The sequence below is a fragment of the Propithecus coquereli genome, unplaced genomic scaffold, assembly GCF_000956105.1.
Source record: "Propithecus coquereli isolate 6110/MARCELLA unplaced genomic scaffold, Pcoq_1.0 Scaffold207, whole genome shotgun sequence".
NCBI classification, from domain to species: Eukaryota; Metazoa; Chordata; class Mammalia; order Primates; family Indriidae; genus Propithecus; species Propithecus coquereli.
Genome location: NW_012145745.1, coordinates 2,063,290 through 2,086,118, shown reverse-complemented (window position 1 = coordinate 2,086,118; position 22,829 = coordinate 2,063,290). Strand labels below are relative to the sequence as shown.

The window sequence follows — 22,829 nt, the reverse complement described above, 5'->3', positions numbered from 1 at the left end:
GAGGTTGCTGTGAGCTAGGCTGACGCCATGGCACTCACTCTAGCCTGGGCAAAAGAGTGAGACCCTGTCTCAAAAAAAAAAACAAAAAACAAATTCAACATGTCATTTAACATTGTAATTTAAAAATTTTATTTTCTTATTCTGTCTTAGTAGATAATTATCAAAATGCATAAGATAGCTTTGCTTGGGGTTAAATAAAGAAATGCATTGTTGAGTTTGGGAAAAAAATAGATTTAACTTGGTGGTGGTAGGGTATGTAAATGTTTACCATTCAAAAATTTAGTTTTAGTTCTCTTTGTAATGAGTAAACATTTTTACAATTCATGATCTCAAAGAGGTTGTCATACTAGATCTTTAGATTAAAAGACAGTTTGAAAACTTAATATTTTCATTTAAATTATTGTTAAAGATACCTGTTTCTTTTGTATGAACAAAGGGTGTCATAACTTACTTAGAATCAAAAGAAAGGCTCTAATGCATATTTCTCAGATTTGGAAAGGTTATGCTTTATTACCCAATTAGAAATCAACAACAAATTCTGCATTGTTCTTTGCAAATCTATCTACTTAAATTGTAGCATTAATGGCATAATGATTATCAGAGAATGCAGTAGTTTGAATTATTCTAACATGCTCCTGGTAAAATAATCTGATGTGTTGAAGCACTGTGAAACAAAATCTTTGATCATTAACTTAATTAATGCTGCAAGTCAATTAACAATAGTTGTCATTGCCTTCAGGCTTGCAAGTGTACTGATAGGACTTGTACAAAATTAGGCATCCATACCTCTTGAATGCAAGAGGTCTTTTTCTAAAAAGATATGTTTACTGTCATAGCAGCTGTTTAAAAGAATAAACTGATCTCATTGCTTTGACATCCATCAATTAATTGTGTTGACATACACTATTTGTCAGAGATAGAAGGAGATGTGTTTCAAGAAGTGTAAATTCTTAGCACATGAGGAATAGCAATTGCTGAAGATGAAAATAAATGCATAATAGGAGGCCAGGGTATCCAAAGACTTTCCAACATTAAGCTTTAAACTTCCAGGAGAAATCGAGCCTGTATCTTTATCTTCAGGGACAGAAGATGTGATGATGTGTTAAACATAAACGGAATGCATTGTGATCACCTATGGTCTTTTCAGCAAGGATGTATCTTTAAGTTTTACTTGTCCAATAGCACATTTTAATGTTGAGCTGGGTAGAGCACAGCTGAATTTATTCTCAACTGTTAATCTAGACCACCCCATGAGGATATGATAACTTTTCATATCCTATAATTCATGTAGCCTTCTATTTAATATCTTAGATCATAGATATGTATGTATTAGACTAGTACAAGTATTTTTGTATCTCTTGTATTTATACACAGAGAGGTGGAAGGACGTGCAACTATCAAAGTCCACATTATATCTAAATTGATTATGTTATGAATAAATATAATTCTAAAATATGTTTGCTATTCATTCTGAATATTTATGTATTTATGCTTATAAACTTTTTTATTATTCTCACAGAAAGTAGCTATTTTTTCACACTATGTAATTGTTTCCCATTATTGCTAAAGGCACTAGGAAGATGGTCTATCTAAATATCCTGCTTAATAGCATTATGGGTTTTTTATATCAAAACAAAAGAAAAAAAATACCACGTTTTGACAAGGGTTGCCAGTAAGAAAAGTTAAAAAAAAAAATACCTGTTTTACTTTTATATTTTTACCTTTGTATTTGATAACGAGCACAAATACAAACACAATTGCAATAAGGCTACAACTGATTATGTGTGGTTACATACTAAATATTCATGATAAGCTTACAAATACATGCTTATTTTCTGCAAAAATAAGAAGCATTTAAGTTACTAGAACCATAAGGCATTAATGCCTTAATAAGTTAATGTATTACCTAAGGTAAACTGTCTAATTTCATTCTTGGATATAAAATCAAAACAAGGCTCGCACCCTATATCCTCTCATACATCAGCCACTGGTCTATATCTCAAAGAAAATTTCATTTCTTATCTATTCACTAAATTTCTTTAATATTCTATGGTTTTCTGGTTCCATGATCATCAAGATTAATATATGACTGTAGTGATTTTAAAAGAACGACACTCAGTTACTCCTTCCATCTTTATAAAAGCAAACATTTGGCAAGTTTCTCAGTAAAATTACTATGCACAGACTGTATGTAACTTTTTATATCTCTAAAAATATTACTGATTATACTGTCAAATGACATAAAAGTGATGAATGGACAAATCTCATCCTGCCTGAAGTATCAGGACTTGGTTGAGAACATAGTAAAACTTCTCCATATGGTAGTAAACCCCTGGCATTATTCCAAATACTACACCTAAAATGCATCCAGATGTGTGAAAGTGAATGGAAAAGGTTAAAGGGGCTATGAACTAAACATGTTATAAGAGATCCAGGTTTAGAAATAAGCTCTGTCTACATACTGCATTTTATAATACCATTCGTTACAAGAAGGACTTAATGCTGGTGATGTGCTGCAAGCAGTGAAAAATTAGGAGCAGGAAGACAAATGCTGAGGTGGTTACTGGCTATAGTTGTGTTGGCTAATTATCATTCTATTAAATGCAATACATTTTCATTTGTATAGGAAAAGAAATAATAGATTTGCAGTTATTAGGCTAATGCTTTCCTCTACGATCCCCTGGAATTCTGAGGCATGAATAATATGAAATATATATATTTTGATGTACTGAGGCATATTGACAACTGATGTAATTTTTGTATCATTAAACTTTGTAAAAATTTAGAAATTAATTTTTTGCATGGTCTATGTTACAAAAAACTTTATTCATTTTTCTAATATTCCATACTACAGCTAATCAAAGTTCCATTTAGTGATATAAAAATTAAATTATTGGAAAATTTCCTTAGCAATGAAACATAAAGTGATTTTAACTGAATATGTTACAATCTATTTTTTTTGGATTTCCTTTTGGTTCTTTTTCCAGTAACTAAGGAAAAGAGATCAGAAATGCAAGTTATACAAACAAATTCATCTCCTCAAATCATTCATTCATTCAGAAATATAGTTATTTCATATTTATTATATATGCATGGTTACAAACTTAAAAATAAACCTTAAAAATGTTTCAGGAATAAATTGGTGACAATATGATAATAACTATATCCCTTCATATTTTTTTCTATAATTTTCATTTTCATACTTGCATCCTTATAGGATGTTATCTACACAAAATCTCTGTTTGGCTAAGACGTAATTGCTCCCTGTGGGATTCTGAGGATAAAGTCTCTCAGTTTGCATCAATTCATAAGCCCCTCACTCTTCTAATCTTTAGCACAATTTCTAACTCCACACTGATATAGTTTGGATGTTTTTGGACCCTCCAAATCTCATGTTGAAATCTGGTCCCCAGTGCGGAATGTGGGACCTGGGAGAAGGTGTTTGGGTCATGGCGATGGATCCCTCGTGAATGACTGGCTGTCCTCTCCGAAATAATGAGTGGGTTCTCCTTTGTTAGTTCACGCGAGAGCTGGTCGTTTAAAAGAGGCTGGCACCTCCTCCCCTCTCTCTTGCTCCCATTTTCACCATGTGACATGCCTGCTCCCCTTCAACTTCTGCCGTGATTAGAAATTCCCTGAAGCCCTCACCAGAAGCAGATGCTGGCACCACACTTCTTATACATCCTGCAGAAGTGTGAACCAAATAAACCACTTTCCTCTATAAATTACCCAGTCTCAGGTATTTTCTTTATAGCTATGCAAATGGACTAATATGCACATAAAATATGCAGTGGTGTTTGTGAAAGAGAGAGAGAGAGAGTGTGTGTGAGATGGGGGGTTAGTGGCCGAGGATCATTTTAAGCGGAAAGCTCAGAAAATCTCACAGCTCCAATTTGTAATTCCTTAGACTTCGAAAACCACTCATAAAATGCAAGTGAAAGTTCACAAAAGTAAATAGAGTATGAAAGACATAGGTGATTTGAAATATTTCTGATGGTCAACAAATATGTGAATATATACAGTCCTTGAAGAAGGAAGGCTTTACTAAGGCACCAGTATTTAATTAATGTTAACAGAAGTAAAATTTAGCCAGTATGAGTAATTTCTTAAAAATTCATTTTATGAGGCACACATATATATGTAAGCATGAATTCTGTCTTCTGGATTCTTAGCTCTGACTAGATCTCTAAGATGTTTTAGTGCATTGGTGCTGTCTTCCTGAGTCAGGGTACCTGGCAGAGATTAGCTAGAAAGATTAACTTAAGAAGATCCTTCAGAAATTAACTTTACAAAGAACATTAACCATACAATATATTCTTGACTTAAAGTATGGATTAACATTTGTGACCATGTTTTTTGTTATGTTATTTCCTGCAAAATGAAACACAAGAAATAAAACTATCAGACTTTATCTGCTAGTTTTACTGGCTGATTTGGTCATATAGAATTTGAAACAATGAATTACATGATTTCAAAAAATGTAAGAGTCATATTAATTACTCAGGTTTATGTTTGTTTACATCAGTCCTGATCAGTTGGATTATCTCCATCTGTGCAAATGCAGACAGCAGTGAACTCCGAGGGGAAGTACGTAATGTTAATATGTAACTTCAGGTAAACTTCCTTACAGAAAGAGACTGTGTTATAGACTTTGGCAGCTCTGGCCCTAGAGTCACTTAGAGTGTAGCTTCAATTTCCTACAATGTAAAATAGGCAAAATAATAATACTTTTTATGCCAGATATTATCTGTTGACATTCAGCCTCATTCCTTTCTTTCTGTATTGCAGGGGCTAGAAGTCTGAAAACTTCCTTTTCCAGTCTCCCTTCTGTCAGGGTTCAGGTTTATATTCTACCAGTGAAAAGACTTGAATGACATTTGAATGGTGAAATCAGCTTATGATGCCTTCACCACACCAGTGGCACTTTTCCTGTTCTCTATCAAGAACAAATGCTTCTGCATTTTCTTCATCCTAGGACTTAATGTAAACTCAATCTAAACCTGTGCGAATACGTGAATTCTACTACAATAGGACAAGGAAAAAAAAATCTTTATTATTGAGTTCTCAGCTGAGGAAGTAATTTTTTGGGGGTGGGTAGGAAAGAGTGAGGAAAATTTTCTAGAAATCCTCGACTCAATATGTATATAGCCCTATTATTCATGATCCTAAGACAACTCTGGTAAGACTCACAGTTATCTTCTGCTACTGAGGCTTCCTGTCTTTTGAAAAATTTTGTGGGACACTATTACTACCACTATACTAATACTAATATTACCAATTGGCATGGCCACTTATAGAATGCTGGGCACTGTGCTAGGTGTTTTACAAACATAATATTTACTCATTATAACAACCCTAAAACGTAAGTAATTACAATTATCCCCATTTTCCAGATGGAGAAATTGAAGGTCAGCAAGGTTAGGTGACTTCCCAAAAGCTATAGGTAAATCAAATTCTACCAAAGCTATTATTCTTTCCATTATACATGCCTTTTGTCCCTTTTCTTCATTTATATTTCAAGGACATTATTTTGTTAGAAGCCAAAGCCTATATGTTCTGCTTCAACTTTTTCAAACTTGCTTTATATTACTATCATGAAGTTTAATTCTCCAAATATAAAACCATAAGTATACACAGAATGGACAATCTCAAAAATACGGTATCCAAATGTGCTTACTTAAAAATTTCTTTTAAAGTATCATTCTGCAATATATCTATAAAAATCTAAAATAATCAATCCTGATTCTACCTATAGTACTAGTACTTTAAACTGTGCTTGTAAACACTACAGAACAACCCAAGGTAATATGTATGTTCTAAAAATGTATAGTGTACAAATTATAAGAGATTTTTCTGTCCTCAAACTTACCCACAGCAAAACATTTATTCACATTCAAAGGAACATCAATGACTGATCAGCTAATAGATGATAGATAAATGGATAATTATGATAGATAGTAATAATGATGATAGACAGATAGATATAGAGATTAGAAATAGAAACAGATAAAGATATTTGTATGCATGGACATCACTTCCTATTAGGATGCTAAAGACTAGTTGAATAGATTTTCTGCTATATATTTAATGCTGCTTCTAAAATGTCAAGGTAAATTGTGGCTTGGTTTTATTCTGGCTTTCTTGAGAAATCAGCCAATTATTCTTTCTACCCGATTACTAGAAATAACAATACCATTTTAATCTCAGTCTTAAAACATGATTCTTACTGTATTCTCCTCACAATGTAGATCATATTTCAATAATAATGATGATTATGATTTTAAAAGATCATAAAAATGCCAATGATAAAAGAATCAACAGTAATTGTTAACTATTATTTAGCACGTAAAATGGTCCAGGTCTTAAGCTTTATATATACCATGTCCTTTAAACTTTAGAACACTCTTTTAAGAAGATATTATTCTCTTTCAGCTCTTCTTAGAGACACTGAGCAGATTGACTAAGAGCTTAAACTCTGAAATTAACTGTGTAGACCTGAATACTGACACTACAACAAAGTAACTGCATCACCTTGGAAAACTTACTTAACCTCTCTCTACTTCTACTTCCTTGCCTGTAAAAACTAGAAAAATCTCCCCACCTCATAGGCTCTCTTGTGAGAAGTGTAAATCCTTAAAAACATTTGTTATGATTATGCCTGTTTTTGTGGAAAATCATTTATGAATGATTTCATAAATTCATTCCTTTCTATGATACTTGACATGGCTAAAGTCAGTGAGAAAAGTAAAACATTGTCATACCTGTGTATCCAGATTTGCAAACACAGTTGAAGCTTCCTGGAAAATTCTGGCAGACGGCACCATTCTTGCAAGGACTAGGCAGGCACTCGTTGATATCTCTCTCACAGGCTCTACCAGTGAAGCCATCTGGGCAGCTGCATGAAAATCCTCCCACTAAATTGTGACAGGTCCCCCCATTGTGGCAAGGGGAGGGAAGGCATTCATCTATGTCTATTTCGCACCAGCTACCGGCGTATCCTGGCAGACACCTGCATAAGAAAGGCTGCAGAGGTTCGTTTGCTACAATGATGACTGGGAGACTCTCACGGCTCTTTAACACGGAGCTCACAGCCAGTCTTCTTATACAGCTCCCTCCATTCTGACAGGGGCCATGAATGCACGAGTCGTGGTCCACAGATTCTACCTTTACTCCACTCTGCCGGAGAAGGATCTCTTTGATGCTTTCAAAGAAGGTGGCTACACCACTGGGATTCACGTACTGATTATTACTTCGCTTCACAGCTGCCAGAAGAAACGTTCTGTTGTTTTCTTCATATGCACCATACAGTTGCACAGCAGTCCCTAGGCCTGTCAGCTGTGAACTGGCAATGCGTAAAAAATGAAGGTAGTGGTTAGTCAAGAAGTCCTTTACTGTTGGTACACCGAGACGAAGTAAGATGCTGTTGTCCACTGTAGCATTGGAAAATCCAGCGAAGAAAACTCGGATATTGCTCGTGACTGTGCTGTGAACTCCATCATTGCTAAGGACGGTCAGATCAAATGTGCCATCTGTGGACCTTGGCTGGGAATTCAGATCACAAGTACCCCCTGGAATACTGAAGAGGCTTGTAACTCCCGAAGTAAGGGAGCAGTGGAAGCTGTCTAATACATCGGGGTCTTGTGGCTTCACAGAGCCTAAAATCCCACCAGGAAACAAGTTGCCATAATAATTTACAAATATCTCCACCGTCCGAGACTGTGAAGGATTGTCATTTTGGTCTATGACTGTGATATGTACGGTTCCTGTGGAAGACATTTGAGGAACACCAGAATCCCTAGTAACCACAGACAGGTAGAAGTCTGCAATCTGCTCTCTGTCAATCTCTCTAGTTGTGCTCAGAACTCCAGCCGTGTTCAGACTAAAATAATTGGTGGCAGGACCCGTGCTCAGCAAGTAATAAGTAAAGGGACCTTGATTTGGAGGGAGATCAGGATCAGTGGACTGAAGGGTCATCACCAGAGTTCCCGGGCGTTTGTTTTCCATGACTTCTCCTTCACTGACGGTCAGCATTGGCCCATTATCATTTATATCTTCCAGGGTGACCAATAAAGTGGCACTTCCTGTAGCTGAGGGGGTCCCTGAATCAACAGCCAAAACCGAGAGATTATAGATGGGTAGAGTTTCTCGGTCTAATTCTGCTGTAACGGTGATCTGTCCTGTCTGTGGATTAATAGAAAAGGCACCATTTTCATTCCCTGATCCAATGAAGTAAGAAAACCTGCTCCAGCTGGGGATAGAGTCTGAGTCAAAGGCACTGACAAAGGTCACGTGAGTTCCTATTGGGACCCCTTCGCTGATCTGAACGCTGTAGATGTTTAGACTAAAAATGGGTGGGTCATTGGCATCAAGCACAGTGACATTTACAGTGACCTCATCTATATCTGCACCCCTAATGCTGCCAAAATTCTTGGCCAATACCTTCAAAGACACCCTTTCTTCTTTTTCTCTATCAAGAATTCCAGAGACATAAATTTGTCCTGTCTTCTTGTTGATCTGGAAACCCTTCTTTCGACTATTACCAAAAATCAAATAGTGTACCTCTCCATCAATGCCCAAATCACGGTCACTGGCAAACACTTCTCCAACAATAGTACCTTTAGGAGCTGCTTCTGAGATTTCAAAATAGTAAAGTTTGGAAACAAAACGAGGCACGTATTCATTTGTCCCTTTTAATTGTATATTAACAGTGGCAAAGCTACACCTTTCTTCATGGGGGACATTGAAGGCTTTCACAGTAAGATGGTAGCTCTGCTTGGTTTCAAAATCCAGGAAGCCTTGAGTGGTTATGACTCCTGTGTTAGGGTCAATGACAAAGAGGTCACTGTCAGAGGACTGTACAGTGTATGCAATCACAGCATTTGTCCCAGAGTCAGCATCTGTTGCATTTAGGTGGATAACGGTTGTTCCACTCGGGGCGTTTTCCAAAACAGTAGGGAAATATTCATCAGAGGGGAATATTGGAGAATTGTCATTCACATCAATCACATTTACAGTCACACTGCAGTAACCGGTTCTTGCAACCCATCCTCCATCTACAGCACTAATCGTCATTTCGTGTTTCTGGCATAGCTCATAATCGAGAGCTTTGGCTAGTGTTAATATACCTGTGGAGGAATTGATTGCAAAAATGCCTTCTTCATTTCCTGAAGAGATGCTGTACCTAATCAAGCCATTCATAGCTGCGTCTCTATCTCTGGCAGAAACAGTTCTGACAATGGCACCGATACTGTGGCTCTCAGGGATAGTTGCACTCATGTGGCTTTGAGAGAATTCAGGTGTGTGGTAGTTTTCCTCAGTGACAGTTATCTGAACAGTTGCTTCGGAAGAAAGTGGGGGGTTTCCTTTATCCATTGCAGTGACCGTGATCAGAAAGTCTTGATTTAAGTCGGAAATCAGAGAAGATGCCACTGAAATCCATCCTGTATCATTGTCCAACTTAAATTTTCCTAAATGATTTTCATTAGAAATGAAATATTCCACTTCAGAATTCAGTCCAAAATCTTTGTCATCTACCGCAGTAACTTTGATTAACTTTGTACCAACTTTTACATTTTTGGTGACCGGAGTGAAATATTTAATTTTAAGAAACTGAGGGGCATTGTCATTACTGTCCACTATGTTGATGGTAACTGTCGTCTCACTAAGTAAGGAAGGGTTACCTCGATCCGAAGATGTCACTATAAAACTATGCCTGTTGATGTTCACATTACTGAAGCCACTGACATTTTGGTATTTTAAGATCTGTTTATTGAAAATCTCTCCAGTGGTGGCATTAATCCGGAAATACTCTGACTGAGATTTTATAAAATAAAACACTTGTCCATTTGATCCCTCATCAGGATCTGTTGCAGATACCTGAGTCACTTTGGAGCCAATCTCAGTAAGTTCAGGGCAATCTAAATAATAGGAGGGTCTGCTAAATCTTGGAGCATTGTCATTCACATCTGTCACAAATATTGTGACATCTGTACTTACAGTCCAACCAGAATCATGTGCAGAAACTCGGATTCTGTAACGTTCCGTATCTTCCCTATTTAAAGGTCTGCTAATGACAATATCCCCTGTGCTGGGATTAATTGTAAATGGAAGACTTGTGTCCATTATAGAATATCTACTGATTGCATTAATACCAATGTCTTCATCAGAAGTTGTGACACGTGTAACTGTGTATCCTAAGGGGGAATTCTCAGGAACATGGGCACTAAATATCTGAGAAAACCTAGGGGCATTATCATTTTCATCTAAAATGTTAATGATGACTTTTACTGAGGTACTTTGAGAAGGGGAACCTTTGTCTGAAGATTTTATGGTGAGCACATAATGAGATACTTTTTCCCTGTCTAAAGGTCGAATGCTTCTAATTTCACCAGTAGCATGATTGATACTGAAGCTATTTTCTTTGTTGCCATTAACGATTTCATAATCTAGTTGTCCGTTGGGTCCACTGTCCTTGTCCATTGCCGAAACAGTAAGTATTTTTCGAGGAGAGAGGTTTTCCAATATTTCAGATATAAATGGATCTTCCTTAAAAATGGGGGGATTATCATTGACATCTAATACAGTTATATCAAGTTTTTCATAAGAGGAGAAAGGAGGAAAACCTCCGTCTCTGGCCTCTATCCACACAATATATTTTTGTATCTTTTCAAAGTCCAGAGGTTGACTAATAGACACCTGCCCTGTTAACTGATCAATTTGGAAAGTATTGCCAAGATTCCCACTTGCAATGTAATAGGATAAAGGTTCTCCTCTCAAGGAGGACCCTGTAATGGTGGTGACAAGAGAGCCTACTGGTTGGTTTTCAGGAAACATGAATGTTTGTTCTTTGGCTCTGACTTTAGGGAAATCAGCCTTGTTCACAAATCTAACAGTCACTGTTGTAGAATCTGTCTTTGGAAATGAGCCACCATCCTTAACATGTACAGAAAATGTCACTTCTGAAGCTCCATTTAGTGGTCCAGCTGCCATAATAGCTCCCCTCAGTGGGTCAATGTGAAATTTTTCCGAGTGTCTACCCGAAAGAGAATAATGCAGTTCAGAATTTGGTCCAATGTCAGCATCTGTGACTGTAACCGCAAAGACAAAGGAACCTATAAAAGAGGGAATGTGTAATTATAATCAAGTGAAATACCAAATAAAATATTTGGCAGTAGGTTAATGCATATAAAACACTATATTATTGCCTGATATGACTTTATTAATATTTTCTTATGATTAATAGGGAGAACAGTATTTCCTATATTTTCTTTGAAGATCTCAAGTCAAATCTACTTAACGATAGTCTTCGGAGACTGACCTGGTCCTTCCTAACTAAAACCCATACAGTCTGTTGGGTTTAATATTTTTTCATATGCCTTTGAGAGAAGCACAGAGAATAGAACTGGCTAATCATTCAGAATCATAGTTTCTCGGAGAAAAATCTGTGCATAATACGGCATTCCAACAAACAATGTGAGCTCTGCAAGAAGCTATGCTTCTATTCAATGTAAAGAGACTATACTATATTATGTTTAAAAATACTTTTGATTTGTTGTATATGTAATAATTCACAAAAATCATGTTTCTTATTGTTGATTCCTTATATCCACTATTTTATGCAAAATCCCTTTATCTGTGAGCTATTATCACATGCAAATGAAGTATATACATATATATATATATATACATAAATCAATTAAAATAATTATAAAGTAGTAAGAAATAAGAACTGAAGAATGGACTCAGTTTGGATTCCAAGAGTTAGTGCTTGGAATGAATGCCAATGGAACAGATTGTAGTAAATATATGCAGAAAAGCTGCCATAAGAACATGTTTTCAATATACTCATTCAGAAACCATTCCCAAACTTGCACTTCCACCCTTACAGAAGACTTTGTAACAAAGTAAAAAGTCTCTTATTTTAAAAAAGTCCAGTGATTCCAATTAATTATAATAAGTCTAATGAGGAAAAGATGCTTAAGCATACCTCATTTTGCATAGGAGATGCTATATTGCAACAACGCACATTAGATGTTACTAGACCACGCCTGCCAACATCATTTCAGCTAAAGATCTTCATCAGGTTTTTATGACTTTGATATTGACATTTCCTTTTGATAAAAAGTTGGCACATACATTTATGGATTTGATACTTTAAATTGGTATCAATTAGACATTCTCAGGTTAATAGAAGATAAAAGATCACTGAGAGGAATAATACTGGATTCATTTATTTTATTTTATTTTTTAATTTTTCCCTTGAATTAATAATATTTTCATGCAAGGAAGATTAAATTAATAATGTGCTATATTTGTGTATTTCCCTATTCAAAAACACATTTTAAAAATTACAAATGGACAAAAATTTGTGTGTTCTTAATAGAGTATGCCATTCTTTCAAAAAAAGAAAATGATATCAAACTAAATGTTTTAAAAGATATATAAATAGAAACGCATATTGTCAATATGAAAATGGTTCATAAATGGTTCCATACACTTACTAGCAAAAAAATTATCCACAAAAACTGAAATAGAAATACATATTAAAATATTAATAAGAACATTCATTGACATTTTTAAAAATATATCTATGAAAAATTGAAGTAAAATATTCATTTTCCACCAAAAATATTTTTAAATGCATATTGCCACTTAGATAATGTTTCTGGCACTGTTGTATGGCATGAAAAATAGAGATAATGTCCCTATTCTTAGGGAAATTATGCACAAATTATACCCCTGGGCACAACCATCCTTGACTATAAAGTGGTATCTATTTCAATCATTTACAATATGCAAGTAATAGCATGAAATAGTAATAGGAAAGATGTGGCAATTATAAAATCTTGTACATAATTGGTCTGGGAAGAAAGAATTCATTTAAAAGGTTCAAAGTCCCTTCAATTTCATTAGGTGAAACGATCTGACTTTTAGAGGATTTTCAAAATTAGGCTAAATTAGAAATACATATGTAATAATAACATAAATGTATTTATAGAAAATGTCTGAGATCTAGTTTGCTTATATCCATGCAGCCTCATAGTTAGGGTGATTACCTGGAAGAGTAGGAGACGGGATGTGGGTGACATATGGGTGATGCTGAAATCGTGGTGGATTGTCATTGACATCCGTCACGGTGACGAGCACACTCGTGGAACTAGAAAGAGGCTTCGGCGACCCTGCATCACTGGAGACCACTACTAAAGTATAGTTATCTTTTGTTTCTCTGTCTAACAACGCACTGGTGATGATTTGTCCCGTGGATGGGTTGATGGTGAACTGAGAGTTTCCGCCAATGATCCTATAACTAAAACAGACAGCAGAGATAGGCATATTTTTTATAGTTTTAATATTATAACATCTATTTACCATAATTTAAAAACTGAGGCAGAAATGTAAGAAAACATTGTAAGTAAGATCACACAACGAAAGCACGAATATGGCTAGAAGATAAATATTTCAAATTTTATGTGAACACCACATTGACAATCTTTATTGTGAGATGTCCAATGACATTAAACAGGTCTTCACAAGGTTTTTAGGACTGTCAAGTCAGGCAAGGCCCCCAAATAAACCCAGAAGGCTGTTGTGTTTGAAATAAATTAGCCTGAAAGCATAAATCAGGGCCTTGCTCTAATATTGTGGTTAGTGGCCAGGATTACAAATGAATATCTTTTAAAGGAACTTCCATAAAATTATTTTTCTGCTGTGCACCACAGTAAACGAGAGATAATCAGTTGAAGATTTTATTCTTTCAAGACAAAACTCTGTACCTGACTTACATTGGCTCTCCCAACAACCAAAGAACTGATTATTTATACAGAGACCATCCTAGTTCCTAATTCTCTCATTTGTCATTCCTCATATGGCTTTGTTGCTTTCTTGTCAGGAGAGGTATGACATCTTCATGGCTATTTTGATGCTAGCCAGATTGGTTAACGGGCAGGAGTTTCCACTGAGAATAGCTTCTCTCTTCTTTCCGAAGAGTAAAGCCATCTGTGTATACTCCTGATTTTATGTCTGAATTGGGGGCCCAGAGATCAGCCAAGAAAGAAGGAGCTAAGCTTGGAGGTTCAGAAATTGGCTGTGGTCCATAATTTTTCAAGTTGGAGAGTAGCAAAGAAATAGATATCTTTAAAGGATTTCTTCTTTATGATAGCAGTGAGATACCTTTCTTGGAGTTAACCTCATGTTTCTATAGTTTGGTTTCTGTCCATATAAACATAGCAACAGCATGTATCTAATAGAAATGGCAGGGGAAAAAGAAATAATCCCCTACATTGCAGCCAGTAGCATATACACTCCTCCCATTATGCTCACAGCTTAAAACAAATATTTCAACATTTTTAGGCTATGTTAGTGAAATAATAAACTATCGGGGACCTTATATTTAAAAGGAATAAAGGTCTCATAAAATGACAGAAAAATAGAAAAAGACTATAGAAGGTGTTTGGTTGAGAAATGATTTCAGTATTGATAAATTACTTGGTATTGCTCAGATTTTTACCACTTTTTGGCACACCCACTTGCCACAATCAGGAGTGAATGAGAATAGCACTCGCTATATTTCTTGGGACAGAAGGGACTCTTTATAAAGTATAATTATTGCTCTCATACAGTAGATAATATCTATTCCCTTTATCAAAATAAAAATATCAGAGTTTTATAAATGAAGCCTTAAAAATTAAAAATTCAGGGCTTACGAAATAATGAAATTATCTTACCTTTTCAAGAAAGTCTGCAGGAAACTGGATTTGAGAATTGTGTGATATTATTTTGGGAATTGTTGCTATCAGTGGATGGCAAGTGGATTAGGCCATAAGGGTTCCACCACCATAAATGCATTAATACCTTTATCTCAGGAGTGGGTTAGTTATCACCAGAGTAGGCTCCTGATAAAAGGATGAGTTTAGCCTGATTACTTCCTCCCTCTGTCTCGTGGGCTTACTCGCCATGTGATGCCTTTACCCTTCCACCATGAAATAACATAGCACCGAGGCCTCATCCAATGCTGGCCCCATGTTCTTAGATATCCCAGCCTCCAGAACTATGAGCCAAATAAACTTCTATTCTTTATAAATTGCCCACTCTGTGATACTCTGTTATAGCAACAGAAAATGAACCTAAGAACCTTATAGTATAAATTCTAATTTTTTAAATTTTATGCTATTGTACATGTTATGGACCATATGATTGTTTGCTTAAAAGTAGGTAATATATTTTTTATTTTTTAAAATTAAAAAATAAATTCTCATGTTCATATGTGATTAATTTTTTCTAGACTTCATTAGATTCTAAAGCATATAAAAAGTGCATTTTAAATAGGAGCTATTCTGTAACACTGGTTGCATGCAAACTTATAATTTTAAGTTTAAAAAAAAGAGAAATAGAAGAAGCACAAGGGACCCTGTCAGAAGACTGACAGCTAAGATACTCTGCCCACACCTCTCTGACTTGAAGCTTGGTTCTGTTCTCATCCCTCAGGGAGACCTCTCTTGTTTCTTTGGTGGACGTTAATTTGAAATGTTATGAACTTTATTAGATTGTGTCTTGTGCTATTTTCTTAACATTTAAACATCTATGCTGTTCTTTCAAGATTTCTGGCAACTTATTGACTTTGTACCAAACTCACAACTGGGCGATTTATATATGCTCTCATTTAAACTTCAAAACAATTTTAACAGTTTGGTTTTAGTTTCAGATTTTTATAGATGAGGAATCTGAATCTAAGGGAGACTAAAATAGTTGCACAAAGAAACATACAATCTATAAACAGTAGGTCCAAAGTTTGAACTTCTGTCCTTATGATTTCAACATGTACTTTTCCCCTTATACCACAGCATAAGAAGGCAAAACTCAACTGGGGGAATGTAGTGAAGACAAGAAATGCTGTCCCTGATTGCTCAGGCCAAAGTGGTTTCTTGCTTATGGTGTGACAGTGCAGAATTAGTTTACATTAATTGAGTTCAATGCAAATGAACAAAAGTGTTAATATTTTTCTGAATTGAGAATAAGGAATTACTGTTTCAATTTGTTTGTATAAACTGAGACCCATTGTCATCTGAACTCTAAATCAATCATTGTATTTGTATAGTTAAAATATCTCCCAGTTGATTTTTTTAACCTTCTTTGCCTCTTCCTGAGATCTACCAGTTTTATAAGGGCATGTTTGTGTTCTAATAACACTTTATTTACAAAAGCAGGCACTGGGCAGAATTTGGCCTGCAGGTGGCAGTCTGCTGAGCCCTGGTCCAGGATACAGAATGAATTAAAGTTAAAGCCTTGGGAAAGTGCAGATCCTTTTCCCAGGAACAGAAAACGATCCAGTCAGGCTGCAATTGTGACTATATGTTGGGGATTTGTGCAGAATGAACTTGGGAAGGTTCTGGGGCCATTTATGGAGTGACTGGACTATGGAGACTGGGCAGCATGCCATAGGCAAACTGGAAGTTGAAAGATGTTTGAGGAAGAGAGTATCATTGTTAGAGCGGAGCCAGTGGATGCTCAAGCTGATTCCCATTACTGCCATTGCCGCTTCATTCATTGCCTCTGGCTTTGCTTCATACAAATTATTTCCTACAACACTGGGGAGGAATCACCATAAAATATAAACTAGTCATGTTATTGCCTTGCTTAAAACACTTCCATTGTTTCTTTCCTTAGATGAAGAAAGAAATGTTGAATTTTTTATACACTACACAAGGTCCACTGTTAACCCACACAGGCCTACTGAAAGGCTTTGTTTCTCTAAGGCCATGCTTCTGCATAGCTCTTTGTCTTTGTACCTGGTATTGTCATTATTGTCTTCCGTCCCTTCATGTGCAGCTAAATGGCCTCTTTGTTCTTTTAAAAATCATTAACTACTTGAAGCCTCTACTTATTTTTCTGAATAGTATTGACTATATTGTTCTTTCTACCCATTCTGTGTTTAAATTATAGTTGTTACATGGTACTGTAATTACAAGATTACAAAATCACATCTTGTATTAGACTGTACTCCTTATGGGACTTAGAGTGCCTAACTCCTCAGAATTCGACAGTGTTTGGAGGCTCCATAATTGTACAGTATGGTGGAGCATATAGAAACTAGGGATTAGAAACTAGAGTCAGGGAAGTAAGTTAATTTTTATTATAATAGACCAGGTGTAATGCAATTATGGACTGAACTAGGATCTTGGCAGAAGGAACGCAGGGAAAAGAATAGGTGCCAGAGACACTGGAAAAAGGAAACATGAGAATGTGTCCACTGATTGAGTATAGGGGGTAAAGGATGACCCTTACCCACAAGGTGTAGATGAAGAAAGCAAGGCACCATTATTAAGAGAAAGCAGAAAACCAAATGAGAAACAGCAAAGATTACGGGTTTCAGGTGCATTGTGTTTATGATGCCAACAGAACCTCCAGGGAAAATATGTCTATCAGAAAGTTATAAATATAGGTAGGAAGCTCTGGAATGGAGTCAGAGTCGATAGTACAGATTTGGAGGTTTTCTGCATAGAAGTCATGTTTTCAGTCTTGGAAATGCATCTCAGTCGATCTCTTTCTCTCTCTCTCTCACACACACACAAATATGAAAAAAAGAAAAGAAAGAACTGAAAAAAATAATGCTATGGGGAATGTTCAAATTACTTTGTAGGGAGAGAAAAAGGACAAACAGAAGGCAAATTAGATGTGGTTGGAGATGGGGGTGACATATAAGCAGTAACATTTACGTTGACATTGAGAAGGAAAAAAAATGCCAAAAAGAAAAGATGACCTGTAGTGTGAACACTGCAAAAGGTAATAGAGAATAAGGACTCAGAGGAAGTCACTAGACTTGACGTATCGCAGTAGAGTCTTCTGATAGAGCCTTTTTAGTAAAGCAATAGAGGAGAAAATCAGACTGAAAGATTTTCAGGAATAAATGGCCAGAGAAAACTGTAGGTAGTGAAGCCATCCTTTCAAGAACACTTGAAAAAGTAAAGTGAGTGAAAGCAGCACTTCTAGAGAATTTAAAATCATTGATTCGATACATTTGTTTAAGTGACAGCCACTGTGATATGCCAGACATTAGGTAAGAAAGAATATATTGGGAATAAAATAGATATAAGGATAAAAAGAAAAAGAAAACTAACATTGATTTAGTGACTTCTATGTTCTAATAATTGTGCCAAAGACATTTATGGATATGAACTGATTTCATATATACTGCTTGACATATAGTATGGGTCAATAAATATGTAATTCTCACAAGGTACAAAGTATAAATTCTTATCTTCACTTTTATTGTTGCAGAAACTGAGACTTAAAGACATTAAAATGACTTCCCTAGGTCATGGCAGGCAAATAAAAGAACCAGAATTCAATACCAGATACTCCGAGCATTTCTGTAGATATGCTAACTTATACAGATAAGCATTTGTGTAGATAAAGAACGATCAAAGGAAGAAAGATAGCTTGAAGACACAAGAGAGAAATGCAGTAACTGTTGAATTAAAGTCTTGGAGGGAATTGAATGGGATGAGATTAAGAGCACAGGTTCAGGGATTTTCCTTAGAAAGTGGACCCTGTCGATGCAGTTTTATGATTTTCTCGCATGTTATGACATAAAAGAATTAGAAGTGAGGTTTGAATGAAGGTTTGGACCGGGTGGGTGAAAAGAGGATACAAAGCTATAAACACTAAGTTCTGGAATGGGTCTGTGGAAAGTAAGGTTATAGGACTTAGATAGATAAAAGGTTGGAATTAACATAGGCTGGTTTGCTAGAAGGGAAAATATTAAAGGTGAAGTAAAAGGCATAACTCAAAGTAAGTACACCATGTGTAGAAATGCATAGTTTGATCAAATACAAATAAAAATATAAATAAATATCTGTTGGCTGGTTACTGTGTGCAAGATGATGCTAGAACATAGGGGAAAATTAACAAATTATAAGCCACATAAAAGTCTGTGCTTCTAGAGAGCCCATCAGTAGTTGAGTAAATAACTTACATATGTAAAATTTAAATGGGCAATATAACAATTAAACAATAGCTCATTTAACAAGAAGACAGAATGGATTTTCTTCGGGATTCATGAATAGCAAGGAGTCATTAACACTTACTATAAAAAGGCATTATATTCCATTACGGTTTTATTAGGCTGGAGTAAATAAGCTTAAGGTTGTCATTACTATTTACTTTATCTATGCAAATATGTTTAACTTAAACTATAATAATTGTTTGCCTTTAATTTAATTTACAAGGGAATGTAATTTTTTTCAGAGGATAAAAATAGCTTCAATTTTTATTTTAACTGACTCTATGATAATCTCTATAGTCATTTCAAGATTTTCACAGATGGGTTTTTTGGATTTCAGCGAATGGGAAAGTATAAAGTTAATTCTCTGATATTAAAAAAGAAAACAAGAAAATTCAGCCAGCCAAACAGCTAAAATACATACTACTAAACCAAAACAATCATATCAGACCTACCTGTACAACTCTAAAACATTCTGAAAATATGAACAAGATTTTCTAGACCAATTTTACAAGCATAGGATGACATTTTTCAATGAATCTTTGGCATACGCTAAAAGAAAACAGCATGTCATCATAGCATTTTATTCTAGAAATAAACAAATGGATCAATGGATGATGGGATCCAATTTGTAAACATTTAACTGAACAGTCAGGAATTTAAACATCTCAGACAGGAGAACCGTCCTGTTACAGATTGACAATATTCTATTTCTGCCATAAGTAGGAGAAAATTTCCTCTGCATGACAGATAAATAATTATTATATCATCACACTATAGCGGATAGGACTTCTCTTCCAGAATCATTATCAGAAACTTACTGAGCATTAAAAGGTGATAGATACAGAGCTAAGTGTTTTCCATGGATTAGAACAAGATGGGTTGACAGTTATTGAGCATTTTTTGGTTCCAGGCACTATTCTAAGTAGCAGTTCACTTAAATTATTTTATTTATTCTTATAAATTCAGTTTTCTTATTACTATACCTAGACCATTGATAAGAGAACTTTGTCCAGAAATGCTAAATAAGTTTCCCATACTCATGAAGTTCATAATAGTAGAGTCAGGATTCAATTCCACACAGCTTGATTCCCAAGGCTCTGCTCTTCACATTAAGCTGAAGACTTTGGACTTAATGTCAGGATATTAATTTCATTATTTCTGTGCTTTGGTGTAGGACAAGTAAAGGAGAGGGTATTTACTGGCCTTATGAAGCTCATACCCTGGAAGAAGTTCAGTTGTACCTGCCTCTCTCTGGGTGGAAGCACAATGACCCAGTCTATGACTCTGGATGGAAATTTCCCCAATCCTTGGTGATTTGACTTCATAGGCCTCTGGGAATTCAGCTCTTCTCTTGGAAGTAGGTCTGAAAGAAGTCTGTAAGTTGCTTTCCCTCCGTTCACAATGCATGTAAGTGTCCATTCTGTCCTGGATTTCCCCCTTCATCTACGGCCAGGCCTTCTCAGCTGCCTTGGAGACTTTTTCTTCTAAACCTGCTTTTCAGTGTTGGAGAATTCCCAGAGACCAGTTTCAGCCCCTTTTTCCTTCTCTTGCTACACTCACTCCTAACTTGTTCTCATTGCTTTTAAATGTCCTCTAAACATTGATGGCTGCCAGATCTGTTAATCTAGCCCTGACCCCGACCTTAAGCTCCACACTCGTATCTCCAACTTCCCAGCTGATACCTCTACATGAATGACTAACAGTCGTCTTAAACAGCATTCAGATAAAAACTGATTTCTCCCAATTCTGTTTCTCCTCCAATCCAAATCACTTCAGTAAATGATATCACAAGCTGCCCAGGTATTGGAGCAGAAAACTCAGTAAATGATTCTTATTTCTCTCTTTCATTTACTCTCATTTCCAATCTCAAGTGTGTGACCCAAATCTATTCACTCAATTTTCATTTCTACATATAAGTACAAGGCCACTCCACTTGGAATACCTATATTAATTAGTGCCTAAATTGTTTCCCTAGTTTCTCTCTATAAAACCTCTCTCTACAGTCCTGCCTCCTCAAATCCAACCCAAGTACAGATCAGTTTATCTTGCTCCTCTGTTTAAAACCCTCTAACAATTTCCCATTGAAAAATACATTTTAAAATTCTAATTTTTCACCATGACTTAGAAGGCCTTATGTGGCCTGTAGGATCTAGCACCTGCCTACCTCTCTGACTCCTTTCTCATTCTGATCCAGACACACTGACTTTCTTAGATAAAACCCCACATTTATTTCCAATCCCACTGCCCAGTCCTAAAGGTCACCTACTTAGAGAGGCCAATGCTATGGTCTGAATGTGCCCTCCAAATTCATGTATTGAAACGTAATGGCCAATGTGATAGTACTAAGAGGTGAGGACTTTAGGATATGAGTAAGTCTTGAGGACAGCACTCTCTTGGACAGGATTAGGCCCTTATAAAAGGACTTGAGGGAGTGGGTTCCCTTTCTTTTGCTCTTTTGACATGTGAGGACATAGCCTTCGTCCCCTCCAAAGGATGCAGCTACAAGGTGCCAACCTGGAAGCAGAGAGCAGCCCTCCCCAGACACCCAACCTGCCAGTGCCTTGATTCTGGACTTCCCAGCTTCTGTAAATGTGAGCAATAAATTTATGCTGTTTATAAATAACCCAGTCTTAGGTATTTTGTTACAGCAGCACAAATGGACTAAGACACCATCTATAAAAAAATCAAACCTAAAACTCCTCCTTATTATTTTTTATTTATTATCTTGTTTTATTTTCAAGGCTGTCATCCCTATATGAAATAATTTTGTTTATTTATATTTAATTGTTAATCTCAAAACAAATATAAGTTCAAAGATAGCAGAGATATTCTCTCGTTCACCACTGTTATTCATATGGGCAACTCAATAAGTGTTTAAAATGCCTCTAAGACCTCCTGCCCACATTCAGTCGTCTGTGACATTGGAAGAGACTAATTAAAGTCAGTTTCCCAAGATAATTTTCTTAACAGGAAATTAGTAACAAACAACAAAATAAACCATTAATCAAATCATCACCATATCAACACATAGGATACCCACAGCCGATATTTCCTCTGAACTCTTCACATTCTATCTTCTGATCCATTATTTTCATAGCCATCTAACCCACTCTAATTTACCTAACACCAACCTATGGGAGGTGGAGGGCACAAAAATATTTATGTCTGTGAGGTTTTGTATGGAATATTTGGAAATCTTCATTTCCTACAGCCTAGAATGGGCATAGAAGGGGAGAACCTGGATCAACCAAACGTTACAACTCAATTGCTTTCACATCCTTTCAGAGCAAGACACCATATTGCTGTTCTCCATTTTAAGAAGATTTAAGTAGGGTAAAATAAACTTCCTAAACTAAGAAAACACAAATAGTTTTATTGGGACCAGTGGTGGGTTAAAAATGGCCATCTTTGACATTTCTCCCATCAAGGTGTGGTGTGTGTTTCTCCTCCCAGGGAATCTGGGCTGACCATGGCTGTTTTGAACAATGGAGCATTGTGGAAGGGATGCTATGCCACATCTGAACCTGACCTTTAAGGGCACTCGTAGCTTTCACCTGAGGCTCTCAGAGCCCAGAGCCACCACATAAAAAGTCCGACTACTCTGCTGAAGAATGGCATCAAGAACTCCTGAGGCTATGCAGGAAGAGAGAACGGGCCTCGGTGAATCCAACCTTCTAACCATCCCTGTCAAGGCACCAAGCATGTGAAGCCATCTTGGACCCTTCAGACGTCTAGTCACCAGGCAAATACCACAAAGTGACATCAGTCAACCACATGAAGCAGAAGAACCACCCACTGTAGTCCTGCACTACAAAATCTACAAAATCAT

General features: G+C 36.2%; 1 protein-coding gene across 1 annotated transcript in view; it reads right to left on the bottom strand.

The window, feature by feature from the left end:
- Positions 1–22,829, bottom strand: part of FAT4 (FAT atypical cadherin 4) — a 204,298-nt gene that overhangs the window by 41,528 nt on the left and 139,941 nt on the right. Inside the window, exons 8-9 of the mRNA XM_012644174.1 lie at positions 13,056–13,306; positions 6,762–11,111 (exon numbers count right to left, since the gene is read on the bottom strand). Of these exons, the coding sequence (XP_012499628.1) occupies positions 6,762–11,111; positions 13,056–13,306 (4,601 nt within the window). The remainder of the gene's footprint in view (positions 1–6,761; positions 11,112–13,055; positions 13,307–22,829) is intronic.